At 37.7% G+C, this 15,628-nt stretch overlaps 1 protein-coding gene across 4 annotated transcripts in view; it reads right to left on the bottom strand.

Moving 5' to 3' along the window:
- gria3a (glutamate receptor, ionotropic, AMPA 3a) overlaps positions 1-15,628 on the bottom strand; it is a 58,163-nt gene that overhangs the window by 26,648 nt on the left and 15,887 nt on the right. For 3 of the 4 annotated variants that reach the window (XR_013816279.1, XM_079813891.1, XM_079813890.1), the window contains exons 4-12: positions 13,801-13,988; positions 12,372-12,425; positions 12,117-12,278; positions 11,588-11,755; positions 11,205-11,309; positions 7,870-7,977; positions 5,233-5,439; positions 3,679-4,052; positions 2,148-2,346 (exon numbers count right to left, since the gene is read on the bottom strand). Coding sequence is in view for 3 of the 4 variants with exons in the window: in XM_079813891.1 (XP_079670017.1) it covers positions 2,148-2,346; positions 3,679-4,052; positions 5,233-5,439; positions 7,870-7,977; positions 11,205-11,309; positions 11,588-11,755; positions 12,117-12,278; positions 12,372-12,425; positions 13,801-13,988 (1,565 nt within the window). In the remaining variant the exon portion in view is untranslated. The remainder of the gene's footprint in view (positions 1-2,147; positions 2,347-3,678; positions 4,053-5,232; positions 5,440-7,869; positions 7,978-11,204; positions 11,310-11,587; positions 11,756-12,116; positions 12,279-12,371; positions 12,426-13,800; positions 13,989-15,628) is intronic. The other variant, XM_079813892.1, reaches the window with a different exon arrangement.

Genomic DNA, 15,628 nt, shown 5'->3' with positions numbered 1-15,628 from the left:
AAGTAGAACAAATAAAAGGAACTGTAAATCTAACAGTGATCCGATGGCAGTAGTTCTCGAGTCAACAGCAGTATACTGATAGCAGTTCTCTCTCGAGTCAAGAGTCGGTTAATGGTTTCAACAGATCTTGAGTCACCAGTCCACTGAACTGAGGAAACAGTTTGGACATGTCCACGATGAACCAATGAGCTGCTTATACAAGCATCTGCATGAACGAGTAGTTAACTTGAATGAGGGGTGAAATTAAAGGTTTTTTTTTAATGGTTTCTCATGATTTATGTAAAAAGCTGAGTTGATTAAGACTAGTTTATCCACTATATATGCTTTAGACATGTAAACATACACGTTTTACATCATTATTGGGTGCTTTAATAATAGAATTGTGTATGTGACATCATTGTGTGATTATGTAAATTAACAGGTGAATCGTTTTTTGGAACCAGTTCATTGAATCGAACTGTCCGAAAGAACCAGTTTGTGGAAAATAATCTGACTTCCCATTACTAGGTGTTAGGCAACAATAATTTTTGTTCTTGCTAACCTAATGTGTAAAGTAAGCCTATAATTAAGTCAAAATGTCTGACGTTTATGAACAGTCATCAAAGCAACATCACACACTGCTTCACTCTCTTTTAATTGACAAATTCAATTCAGCTACTACTGGCTAATGAGTTGAATAATGTACATTAGGTTTTGTTTAGACAGGCAGAAAAATATGATTTTTGGCACATTTGACATACATTTATTTATTCAGCAAGGATCCATTAAAGGCACAGTATGTATGTTTCACTGCTAGAGGTCGCTTATTCAAAACAATAACAAAGGCGTAGCATGATGACGCCGTGAATGAGCGTGGAATCATGGGAGTTGTCGTCTCCATCTCCACAGCTGATGGAAAGCAATCTGACAGGACTTAGGCAGAAATCAAATTCATGAATGAGCTAATGTAGTAAAGTTTTATTAACGTAGAGCCGTGGGATTGGAACGAGGCCGATGGAGCAAATGCTAATGAGAGACATCTGCGCGAGTCACGACACACCTGTCTCGAGTCCCATGAAGGAGCTCTGGAGCTTTTATTATGCTTATATGCTGCAGTCTGCTGCTGCCACTCCTTTCCTTTTGTTGTTTATATTTATCTTACAATTACTGTTACGTTTAGAGTTTGCTGGTTCGGTGGTTTTTCCCTGAACTTGTTTTCACTTAATATCCCATTATTTTATTTCATTCTAATGAAACAGCCGCAAGTGCTGAATTACTACTCATACAGGTCACATTATTTGATGAATTAAAATGTGGGGCGTTGTTTTACTTGGTGAAAACATACTAAAACACATTTGAGTGTGTTGAAAGTTATGTTAACTTTACTGGCTGTTATGAGATCCTCGATGCACAATGCAGTAAGCTAGATTGATATTAGACTATTATTTTAATAAAAGCTAGGTTACTTGTGTTGCTAAATGGTATGAAATTCATTTGAAAACATTGTATGGTGGAGAAAATGCTGTATTTCTGTACACAAGTCAACAAAATATATAACATTGTTCTAGTGGTTTTTAGATATTTTAATCCAAAAATCTTACATATTGTGCCTTTAAATTGATCAAATGTGACAGTAAAAACTATTGCATTTTTACAAAAAATGTCTATTTTTAAAATAAATTCTGTTCTTTTGAACTTTCTATTCATCAAAGAATCCTGAAAATTTTTTTTATCAGAGTTTCTATAAAAATATTAAGCAGCACAACTGTTTTCGACATTGATAAGAAATGTTTCTTGAGCACCAAATCAGCATAGAAGAATGATTTCTAAAGGATTATGTGACACTGAAGACTGGAGTAATGATGCTGAAAATTCAGCTTTGCCATCACAGGAATAAATTTAATTTTATTGTATTTTTGATCAACTAAGTACAGCCTTAGTGAGCATATGAGACTTCTTTCAAAAACATTAAAAAAATTATACCAACCCCACACTTTTGAACGGTAGTGTAGATGTAAATTAGGTCAAGATATGGTTGGGAAACTGAAAATCACTGGCATGGAACACTATTTTTACCATTATCAATAACTACACCCGTTTCTTTCCTCATTTTGGCTAAAAATGGCAGTGATATTGCATTTGATAGAACATTTATTTTGCTGTCTTACCCTGAAGAACTCTTTAGTGGAACCGGAGTCGAGCGTTCCGTAGGCGATCTCAGTCTGCTTGGCCAGGTCTTCTGCACTCTCTATAGGCGAGACCATCCTTTCCACAGTCAGGAAAGCAGCCAGATTGGCAGTGTAGGATGAAATGATGATCAGAGTGAAGAACCACCACACACCTCCAACAATACGGCCAGACAAAGACCTGAGAGAGAGAGACGGAGAGAGACAGGGAGAGAGGGAGAGAGACAATAGGAGAGCAAACAAATCCCCTGTGAAAGGTTAACAATTATTACAGACATATTAAAGCTATTACTGGTGATAAATGATGCAAAAGTCTTCAAGCAACGGACAAGACAAACACTCAAAGTACAAGTGAATCTTCCGTTTGGACAGGTCTCTAATGAAGGGCCGGCAGAAAGATGAGGACGAGAACAGGGACACAAAGATCACCTCAAGAATGAAAGACACAAATCCAAGAGGAACTTGGTGAGTAGGATGAGCAGGAAAATCAAATGACTGAATAGAAGAACAATGGAATGAGTGAAGAGGATTGACACTCCTCCACTGAAACAGTTTATAAACACCAAACTGCTGACAGTAAAATAGAGACATGCAGCAAGAACACGGTAGCCCTCCAAGAAAGAGAGAGAGAGAGTGAAAGAGAGAAAATCTGTACATTTTACAGTCAACACATGGTGAATATAAATTATTTTAGTTGTTGTCAAGCAGTGGTTCTCAAAGTGTAAGGCAGTTCTCAAATCTTGTTCACTTACAGTATGTTTTTGGATGAACTAACCCTTTATCATTGAGACTGCAAAGCAGTATCATTTGTGTATTTATTCATTTATTTCTGGATATCATAAAAGGCATTTCCCGTTTTTTTTTTAATATATATATATATATATATTCAACTTTTTTAGTGTACACTGTAACTTTTCATAATTCCACTAAAACACTGGATCATTATCCAAAACAGCAGTTTTCATTGTGTTTTTATTTTTAAGAATTCAATTTTGTATTATTAAACCGCAAACGTTTGAATAAAAACTTTATTACTGACTTACAGTAACTGCTGACATTGGCTCATGTGTATTAAATAGTTTGTTGTTTTTTATCATTTTTAAGTTGCTTTGTACAAAAGCATCTATTAAATGATTATATGCCATTTAAGTGCCAAAACATGGCAGCAATACTAATAGATGATCATATTATTGGGTTGAAGGTGGAAAAAGTTTGAGAACTGAGAACCAAGCTATATTTCAAAAGAGGAAAAGAGGAGATAAAGACAGGAGCAGTTGTAGTGACAATAGTGTGACTGATGAGTGATTGATTGAGTGAATGAATGAATCAAGTGACATGATGATAGAATGAGTTAAGGGTTAAGAGATAAGCTTTAGCTTATTGAAAAGTGAAACACCCCAAGTAAAATAACATATATGCACCATGAAAGACGAGACAACCATAAAATGCAAAGATGAGGGGAGAGAGACAGATGAGGATGGAGAGACAAGAACGGGCTAAATAATACACCAACCTTGGCGAGATATCGCATCCTTGCTGCATGAAAGCTCCAAGAGAGAACCAGAGACTGTTAAAGATGCCAAAGTCATTGGGTGGGTCAGGTGGCGTCTGCGGATCCTTCGCCTCTTCATTCTCGTCCAGGTGCCATTCGTATGGACTAAAACGACTCACCAGGAAGAGAACCACGCTCACACCGATATATGCAAACACGATACACATCCAGATCTCATAGGCCAGCGGATCTAGGAAGGAGAAGACTCCCGGTTTGGACTTCTGTGGTTTCTTGATCATGATGGAAATGCCCAGACTCATGAAGGGCTTGGAGAAATCTATCACCTCCTCCCGGACAAGGGTTATAGTGAGAGGAGCCACAGCTATATCTGCTCTCTGGAAACATGGAACACAGTAACTCTCAGTTCATAGTACGAGTAAAAAAAATGTCATGGTGTGATCATGGAAATGTGATTAGATAGTTAATCAGTTGTTTCTGTACCAACAACACTTTTACAAGGTTCATAACAGCAAGTAAAGGAGAACATTTGCTTCACTCTTTACATTTAACTGTATGTTGTAACTGTATGTAGCAAAATGTTACCATGTACTTCTGTCCCATAATGCCTTCTTGTCTCCATCTGCTTATGAACGCAACTCAGAACTCAATTTAAAATTCAACAATAGAACTAAATAGAAATTCATAACATTGTGTGTAGGGATGCACTCAATTCTGTCCAATACAGAGAAGCCAAGAATTATTTTCATGCTATGGACAATAAATAGTTTACGATAAATGCCTGACAGTATAAATTTATATTAAATTCGATATTATATTAAAATATACTATTATATAAAAAATTCCAACATTAACTGATATGATGAAGATACATAGTGCATTCCAGTATTGTGTATAAGATCATTTCAGTAAAAAAAAAAAAAAAAAAACACTGAGAATGCAGGTAAACACTCTTGATCTGAGATTAATAAATGATATGCATCTCATATAGTCAGGATATGTTGAATAGCACACAAAAACAAAACAAAAGCATAGACATACACACGCTTCTCATTCTTAGAGATTAGGTTGTTGTTTAACTTTAACAGCAACCAAATGGCCGAAGCTGTTTAAAAAAAAAAAAAAAAAATGTATAAATGTGTTTTGATGGCTTTACTCATGGTGCCTCAACAACGTGCTTAGAGACATTACTTTGGAGCTTTATTGTGTAAAAACACTGACCATGACCAAAGACTTGGGTGACGTCAGCAACACCAGGAGACTGTAAATAATTTAAATATCACATTACAGTGTCAAAATAAATCATGTGACACAGGAAATAATGTTAAGATGAACTCTGACAAGCACCAAACTCAAAAAGCAAACAGCTCAGTTATATGAAAAGATCCTGTATGATACATTTTGAAACCTGCAAAGAAAAATAAGCAGCGATTCTTTGAGTTTTATTTTGACAGAGTGGTCAGTGATTATATATGAGGCCTAGTGTTGCTGGCTTCACACAGCCACTATCCCACCACCAAAACTTTCCCATTACAGGATCATTTTCCCAGCACTCACCCCATATACCAACTCCCCCACCATGCCATTCCAGGTCTTGGTCTCAGGGTCGCGTGCTCCGTATTTCCCATCAGCTACAATGGACAGTTTGTACTTTATGCCCACGTGCTTTGCGATTTCTGATGCCAAGTCTACACAGTAGCCCTCATAGCGATCATTTCCATCCATCTGCATATAATTCCTCTTGTACATTACATATGGAGCTTCCTGTTAACCAAATCAGATGAGGTTCAGCTGGCTTTCAGACTGGCAGCCCCCAAAAAACACAAAAAATCATTAGTCTGCAATCATGCTGATATGTATCTCTCTCTCTCTCACACACACACACACACACACACACACACACACACACACACACACACACACACACACACACACACACACACACACACACACACACACACACACACACACACACACACACACACACACACACACACACACACACACACACACACACACACACACACACACACACACACACACACACACACACACACCTATTTCATTCTTACTCATTCACACAAACATACTGAAATATAAACGTGCATTTTGAGTCTCTTAACAGCAATGTGACTAACAGCCAAGCTACCAAACAAACAGCAGCTGTGAGGAAGGCTAGTTTGAATGTAAACTAGGTTTTGGGTTTGTGGACACTGCTATTCAGTGGAATCTGATTTCTTAAAGTGGAAAGAGCTGACAGAGAAGTGAAGTTGCAGATCCTCTCATTAGGAGTCACTCGCCAGTCTAAAGCAAGCAAGTTTAAGGGGGCTTCGCTTAAACTCACACACATGTACGTTTACAGCGCATGCAGGTGGGTTAAAGAGGTTGGCAGAGGTTTTCTCACATGTATGTGTGCTTTTAACTATTTTAAACAGGCCAAATGTTAACATGAGGGATGATGAAACTCTAATATTAACAACAGATCAAACTCTAGTTTTTCTTTCATCTGTTTTTACAAACTGGTTTATCTAAACTCATCATCTGTATTTTTAGTCAGTTTATATGATATTTCTATACACAAGCTAAATATCTAATTAACCTAAGATTTAGTTCTTTCACTTTCTGTATCTACTTATGAGATCATCATAGGCAGAGTCAGAAAGAGGTCATCATCACTTTTAAATGTAACATAAGGCGAACCTTGTGGTACATTTAAATATGACTTTTCTAACTAAATTGAGTGAAATATGTTTATTTATGTAATTCTGACTTGTCTTATAATTGTCTTTTCTAATTAATGTAACGTACCTGTATTACAATAACTGTATTTCTTATTGACACAGTTCTGACATTAATTTTTTTCTCCTCACTAAGATTTGGTTTCTGTGACCTTCAGGTTATGCATTATTCAAAAGATGAATTACCATATTCACTCTTTAATTAATATTCTTTCAGTTTCATCTTAGTCCTCGCCTCTATTCCCCCCCTGCCCTCAAGTTCTCAGAGTTCTTCATTAAGGACATAATTATGAAACGGGTTTATGCCCATCTGTAATCACTCTACAGCCCCAACCCATTCAATTCCAGCATTTAGTTCAATTAATGCGCGTTTGCTTAAACACAGTGAGTCGTCCAACATAACATGTCCAGTAGGCAAAACATTTCCACGTGCATAGCCTGGCACATGTCCTGTTTGAAATGCTCTAGATTCAGAAGTTCTGCATTTCTTGTTAATTGTTAATATATGGGATGGACAGTAAAATTCAAATTACATTTTGCTATTTTAAAATGGTATAAAACCACAGTTCACCCTAATATATGCATCGTTTTGGTTTGGTTGGGAGATACAAAATTAGGGCTGCTTGGTCTGGATGTGACTGGACGTATCTCAACAGTGGCAGTATATTTGTATGCATTTCATTTTGTAATATTACTGGAGCATAATATTGAATGAAAAGGCTCTGAGCTGGTTCCCAAATACAACTCGTCTCCATGTGGCACTTGAATAGCCACTAATAAATTAGAGAAATATGTAAAAGCCAATCTAAGCAAAAACTATCGATTTTCTATTGATTGGACACTGCTCACACTCGCTCACATAGCCACGTCCCTGCTCACATTCTTCACTTCTGCTGGGAGAATTATGTCATTTTTAGGGAGCTAAATGAGTAATGAACTGTCTGCACCTAATGGGCACATCTGATTGGACAGTTTGAAATGAAAAAAACACGACCTCAGCTAGAAAACGCAGAGATTATCTGAACTCTGAGGGGATGTAAAACTAAAACACATCATGTGTTAGAAAACCATCAGCCAATTGTTGTGTGCATGTGTCTTAATGTACACTGACGTTTGCATCCAGCCCGACATCTCAGTCGTACAATACTTACGTTTGATGAAGTGAAAGAAGCAGAGAGAGGAACGTTCTAACCTAATTCTTACCAAAGCCAGTATTGTGATGTCACTGCTACAACAGGCCACTGGAATGGAACTGAAAATGCTTTGGCACTCACACGGATACAGTTGAAACACTCTTCTGTGATCGACTGTTTCAACATGTAGTGAGTGAGTGCAAAGCAAAGCAAAACAGAAAAACATTCTGCCCCCCCAGGATGCAATGCAACTGTGACACTAAACCTGAAAGGGCAGAAGGATCATGGTTCGGCATATTTAAAAGCAGTTTTAGATAGTGTACCATAATAGTAGTGACCACAATGGTTCTGTTTTCCACAGAGGAGGATTCGTTGGTAACCTGCTGCTCCACTATATAAACAAATTTCTCATATTCATTCCAGTAGCCAATCTGCAAGGGACAGAAACAGCAAAAGCATAAATAGAATCAATCAATCACCGTCAACCAATAAAAGAAAAGTAATACAGAAAGAGAATGACTCAGTAGAAACATGATCTCATGAATGATGGAGGAGGAAAGCAAGCATGAGGATAGCTGGAGCATTCAAGTGCACTTTAAAGGGGTCATTGCATGAGAAATACAATTTTCCTTGATCTTTGAAGAATTTTTTTAATTTTAGGTATAAAAAAAACAGTAATTTTTAAAAAAATGAAAGAAAGGGTAACAAATTGAACATTTAACGATGAGGGTCTAAAACTCAGTAGAAACATGATCTCATGAATGATGGAGGAGGAAAGCAAGCATGAGGATAGCTGGAGCATTCAAGTGCACGTTAAAGGGATCATTTCATGAGAAATACAGTTTTCCTTGATCTTTGAAGAATTTTTTTAATTTGTGGTATAAAAAACATAGTAATTAAAAAAAAAAAGAAGAAAGAAAGGGTAACAAATTGAACATTTAATGATGAGGGTCTAAAAGAGGGAGGTAAAATGGTAATAAAAAAAAACATAATTGCTTAACTCTTTCACCGCCAGCATTTTCACAATTATTCATGGCCCCCAGAACATTTTTTTTGTATGAATATCTGAACAAGCCGGAAAATTACATCAATGGCATAAATCATTGTGCCATAAATGACGGAAAATTCCATCGATGGTGGGGAAAGAGTTAATAATGATACCATGTAGGGTAAACGTACCTATTAAGCTCACCAAAGTCTACATTGAGACATTTTAGTGCACAGGGTATTGGTTTCAGTACAAGAATTTTATGTTAAAATAAAAGATTAATCTCTCACACAATAATATTTAATTTGATTTTAAATTACAAAGGCATTTTAATTAAGATGTACATCATTAAATGCAAAAAGTCTGGCTGTGCGTAATGGGTACATGTTTGTACCCTTTAAGCACACCCGTGTTGCCATTAAGCTCACAACATGTTTTTTGGGGAAAATTCTTGTTTATTTTAAACAAAATTTTTAAAGAATAATTTTATAAAGATTAACTTGAAGTGACAACCATCAGTTAATATTTAAAGTCTGTTCATGAAGTATTTACATAGACATTTAATGTGAATGAGCTTAAAGGGAGCACACTGAGCTTTATTGGAACAGCAAAACTTTTTTTTTTAAATAAATATTATTCAATTAATTTTAAAAGGACAATTTTGCTAAATCAATAATCTAGGTCATGTATTACGTTCATACATATTTTAATATGGACCGCTATTATTGAAAATATCTATGAAATTATACTTTTTCTTATTGATGTCACGCTGAAGCTGTGATTTTCATAGTAGTGCACCCTTTAAGCTCACCTTCCAATAATATTACGTTTTTAAAAATTACATCAGTCTAAAACCACAGAACATCAATAAACTATAAATTTATAATATAATGGATTCAAAAGTACAAGCCAGTAATGCCTGTGAAGTAATATATTAGTGTAGCACACAATCTTATACAGCTAGTATGCTAACAATGTTCCGTAGCACCTGCGCTATGTTGCTAAAACTATCTTTTGGATCTAACTGTAATTATTTCCCACATCCAGGTTCCAGATTATAATATGCAAAGTCTAAACATTAATCTCTTCACTTTGCAATACGATGTTATACTTATCCAAAATAAAGGCATAAACATCTGCACAAATGCATTTAAGGGGCTACTCTTCTGGTGAAAGTTTTCTGAGAGCTTTCAAAATGGCTGTATCTCAGTGTGAAATGGAAATTACAGGAGGTATATAGTAACAAACACATCATTTGGTTAAGACATCAAGTAGGATGAATATTTTTTTTTCTTGTTATAATCTGAGCTCAAAGATAATTGTGTGCTTAATGGGTACTTGAGCTTAATAGGTACGTTTACACACACCAGCCACCATTTCAACTGCTAGTTAACGCAAATATCAGCCAATTACATGGCAGTAACTCAATGCATTTAGGCATGTAAACATGGTCAATACAATCTGCTGAAGTTCAAACTGAGCATCAGACGGTGGAAGGAAGATGATTTAAGTGATTTTTGAACGTGGCATTGTTGTTGGTGCCAGACAGGCTGGTCTGAGTATTTCAGAAACTGCTGATCTACTGGGATCGGATCTACTGATCTACTATATCTACGGTTTACAGAGAATGGGCCAAAAAAGAGAAAATATCCAGTGAGCATCAGTTCTGTGGACAAAAAGGCCTTGTTGATGCCAGAGGCCAGAGGGTACTGACTGACTTGAGCTGATAGAAAGGCAACAGTAACTCAAATAATCGCTCATTACAACAGAGGTACACAGAAAAGCATCTCTGAACAGACAACATGTCGAACCTTGAAGCAGATGGGCTATAGCAGCAGAAGACACACTGGGTGCCACTACTGTCAGCTAAGAACAGGAATCTGAGGCTCAATTTGCACAGACTCGCCAAAATTAGACAATAGTTTGGAAAAATGTTGCCTAGTCTGAGTCTCGATTTCTGCTGCAACATTCAGAAAGTAGAGTCAGAATTTGGTGTAAACAACATGAAAGCATTCATCCATCCTGCCTTGTATCAACGGTTCAGGCTGATGGTGGTGTAATGATGTGGAGGATATTTTCTTGGCACACTTTGGGCTCCTTAGTATCAGCTGAGCATCGTTTAAACGACACAGACTACCTGAGTATTGTTGCTGACCATGTCCATCCCTTTATGACCACAGTGTACCCATATTCTGATGGCTACTTCCAGCAGGATAACAGGCCATGTTACAAAGCTCAAATCATCTCAAACTGGTTTCTTGAACATGACAATGAGTTCACAACTCAAATGGCCTCTCGCCAGATCTCAATCCATTATAGCACCTTTGGGATGTGGTGGAACGAGAGGTTTGCATCATGGTTGTGCAGCCGAGAAATCTGCAGCAACTGCATGATGCTATCATGTTAATATGGACCAAAATCTCTGAGGAATATTTCCAGCACCTCGTTGAATATATGCCATGAAAAATGAAGGCAGTTCTGAAGACAAAAAGGTACTTTCCCAGTACTAGCGGGGTGTACTTAATAAAGTGGCCGGTAAGTGTATAAATAGTAGTCTCATGCATGGGGGTATATTTTCAGCACTGCTGAATGTTCTAAAGTGACTTGTGGCTTCACCGTGACAGTAATATTGTGTGAATTTATAGAAACTGCCCTCCCAGAGCCACTAACCTTTCTGGCTCCTCCCGGTTTCATTTCATAAACATCAATGGTGTAATTTGATCGCCGTCCAAAGGAGTCGAACTGAATATTTCCTGTCATACCCTGAACCTGAACCTGCAGGAGGAAAGCACACAGGAACAGTAACACCCACAAATAACAAGCATAACAAAAAAGAAAAGCATGAAACAACATTTTTAAAGGGAATATAGGTATCATTTAACCATAAAGGTGAAAATAAACACAAACTATTTCAAATCCAACAATTGTAAATGCATATCTAAACAGTATTGCCCATTCATTGATAGTAAAAAATGTGAATGCTGATTTTTTTTCTAATTCTTAGAAGAGGTCTCTCAGCTATCTGTCTGAGGCCCTTTGTGGACCCCTCCTACCATTTTGAGAGCTCTTTCAATGTCGATTCCCTGGCTCCATGGTACGGCCGGGTTGGCAAGGCAATCGCCTGCACTCCCTCGACGGGAAATATCAACGCGCTGACGTCTCAAATACCGAAATGCCTCAGCTATCACCAGGATGGCATCATGTGTCAGCGCAGATGTATACTAAACATGATAACAGTATAGAAAGAGAACCACACAAAAAACAAGCAGTTTTACAATACACTGCATTTTGCCAATATAACTTGACCAAATGAGTGCTCATATTCTATTAAACACTCAGTGACCAGTTGAGTAATGTGCAGAATGGGAGAATTTCAACAACATAAGGCAAGAAACAACAAAAAGAGATGGTTAATAAAACTGCTGCATGACTGCTACATTAAACTCATCAAAATATGTTATCATAAATTACACATACGCGCATACAAATAAACTCCAAAAGCATATTCACAAGTGGCACACTCTCAAATAAACACATCACAAATGCACATAAATATGCATAGAAATAAAGAGAGAGAGAGACCTTCAGAGGAGTGTTTCTAGACTCAGGAAACTCTCTCTCGTCAAGCCGCTCCCAGCGCTGGAGAAACTGCTGTACGATCGGGCTATCAGGATTAATGATTTGGAATCCGGTAATATTTGCTCCGCCTGAAAACACCTTATCCAAACTCATGTTAGAGAACCCCTGCAGAGAGCAATGGCCAATAGTCAAAAGTGAAATGTCACTCACAGAAGGTTAGGAAATAAGAGCTTTGTGCATGTGTGTGTATTTTCTCACAAGATTAGCCAGAATGTAATGATATCCTCGACCATTCTTTCCTGAAATCACAACCTGGAAATAAAAGAATGCAAGAGTGTCATACAGCATTATGCCTCATTATGCCTGAGTTTAAGTGGACATGATATCAAAACGAATGAATGACAGGCGAAATTGGCAACAAATTAAATGTAAAAGCCTTAACTGCTGAGGGATGATTCTATAACTATGGGCACTTTGCAGTCCCAGCGGTGGAAAGAAAAAGCTTGCTTGCATTTTTCTTTTTATTAATAGTAAATAATTGGGGGAAAAAAAAACAAGTGTACTGGGGGAAAATAATGGTGTCTTTCTTTTTATTAATAGTATAGCTGAATACTAGGGAAAAGTCACGGGCCATGAGTGACAAGATCTTTTATTGTCATTTTATGGGTAATAGTTTCTGCCATGTCATGGAATATTTGAAATCACAAATAAAGCCAAAAAACAAAAATAATTTTATTTGAAATTAATGAAAAATGTCAACTGTCACTACCACAAAAATGTTTATGTAAAGGAACATTTAGACAGACAGATAGATGACAATGACTATGTTTGTTATAAAAACCTAAATAATCACCACATTCCATCTATGTAAATAAGGATTTAAAATGTTTTTTCATTAAATCAATCAGGTGCCCATTGTTACATAATCAGAGATGAATGAACTGTTTCCATTGTCCTGTTTGAACCTGTTGGTAACTGTGGAGCAGTTATACTATTGCGTCTTCCCACACATCACAGGACTGTGTTGTTATTTATTATTCTACAAAGGTGCAGTACTTGAATACATCGGCCATATCGAAATTTTTAGTGCTGTGCCAGGAAAGCTTTGCTGACTCTTAGGCACAACATAAAGGTATGACCCAACCACACCCACACACACAGCTATTGATTTACAAACAGCAGCAGACAGCCAGTCTGCTGAAAGCGCAGCGCTCTTATTAGCTTTCTCTGAGCACTGATTGATCTACTTGTGGATTTCATTATCTCTGTGACCTCCTAGTGACACAAACACACACACACACACTTTTCTAATCTGGCATATGAGTGTGTGAGTGTGTGTGTGTGGGGGGGGGGGATATAGACAGAGGGTAAAAAACTGAAAGAGAACGAATAAGTGAAAGAGACAAACAGAATCGGAGAATGTAACAGTACCTTTGAGGGCTGTATTTTTGGATGAGAGGAAAGGGAGTATTTTTAGTTTTCTCACTGTTCCCTTGTTACAGGACGCTGTGCCCTACTTAGACAAACACACGCACACTCTCACGCGCACTATTTTTATCACCTTATTTGCTAACGACAGTTGAATTTTGGAAAGGTATTGATCGATACCACAAAACCTTTCCTGATCTACCACAACGACAGACAGACATTCAGTATAAACAGACAAAAATATGTTTGTTTTATTTACCTGCTCTAGAATACTGTTAATGCGTTCAACCTCACAGTCGATAAGGAAGCGTTTCTCCTCGCGACGATCCATTTCTTCGACAATGCGTCGGTATTCCAGCGGATCCACTATGTTCCCCACCGAACGGGCCGTCACCTGCCAATTATTCATCACTGCGGATTCCATGATAGCCTGTAAGATGGAAAACCCTGAGAGAGAAAGAGAGAATAATACATGGTGTAAAATGCCCTGCTACAGCGGGCCTGTGTAGATGTAGTAACAGGGCAGAATTGGGCCAGAATGATGGAGCAAGTACTGCTTCATTTCTCTCTCTGGTTTGAGAACACAGAGGAACTGCTGATGCAGTGCAAATCTGAAGGGATGAAAGTAGGGAAGGCAGAGAAAAAGACATGGTGAATGTAATTACTGCAACTCTGCACCAATTATGCTAGTTCAATGGCAGAACACACATATTTTTTTTCAGTTGTATATGTTTGTGCAGGTGTGTATTGAACTTCAATTATGTATTTCTGATACGCTCCACTATAGATCAGATCCACTGCAAATCATATCTTTCACACAACTAATCAGGTCTTCTGCAATACATCAGATCCACTGCAACACATATCAGACCCCAGCATAAACACCCCACCCCAGCGAGTGAGGGTTTTGTTTGCTCTGATATAAGCTATGATTACCGTAAAAATATGGATGGATGGATGATTTTCTGTATAGCGAACATACCACAGGTGTACTCAACCTGTTAAAGGATTCAAAGCAAACACAAAAGTAAAAGAAATATTCACTAACACCCTTTATAACCTCCAGCTTAAGGCCATACACACAGGACACAAATCAGCCCTGTTCCATTTGGTCTCGTTTTTAGCCCTGCGATCACATTCATTATAGGACAACACGCATACACACACACACACACACACACACACACACACACACACACACACACACACACACACACTCAATCACTATTTTAATTAGCATACGTCCTAGAGTGCCAACCCGCCAGGCTGTTTAGCAGTGACCAATTAATCAAGACTGACAGCTTGCAGAGAGGTGAGAATTCAAATGACACGCATACACACAAGCACTTCGAATCTTAAAGTCATACATGTTATTAAGAGGAAGGGCACGTGCCATGTGATAGCAGCGATCAGACCCGCAAAGGTTTACGAGTTCATTAAACATCCTTCCTCATTAGCAATTAAGAGGGTCTTGCTAAACACTGTATGGACAAAATCCTTTACAACCCTTCATTAAATATCTCTTAACCTCTCTCACAGATTAATTTTCCAAATTATATACTTGGCCTTTTGCATTATTTATTGAGCATCTCTGCCAAATGTTGCGGCACCCATCTGAACACCACAACTTGATGTCTCTGAATGTTTATGTTAATCAGCAAGCCAAGACTCCAGTCTCATGCAGATTTTTCTCATCACTGTTTAGTATATTTAACAGATCCAAGAGCCCTGTGGTGATTTAAAGTTTGGCACCACCAGCACAACTCCCTGCTGGGTAGTAACAGATTAAAACTGTCTTCACTGTATCGTGATTTGAGAATGATCTGATTCCAAAGTGATTCTTGATTCTTGTGCTTCAATGGAAGAAAATCTGACCTTTTATGCAAATTAGTTCCCATGATCAATGTGGTCTCTGACTTTTGTCGCCTATTGTATTAAGAAGTGGAGGTCCAAACAAAGTTCCATTGACTTCTAGCTGTTAGTACACTGCTACTCCGTGCATTAGTATGATGGGTTTAATCCATTAAGGAAGATCCCTGGAGAAGATATAATAATGCCTCTCTCGTTATCTTAAACTGTCCCTGTAA

This window comes from Gobio gobio (genome assembly GCF_949357685.1).
Source record: "Gobio gobio genome assembly, chromosome: 4".
NCBI lineage: Eukaryota > Metazoa > Chordata > Actinopteri > Cypriniformes > Gobionidae > Gobio > Gobio gobio.
This window is presented reverse-complemented; position numbering and strand designations above follow the sequence as displayed.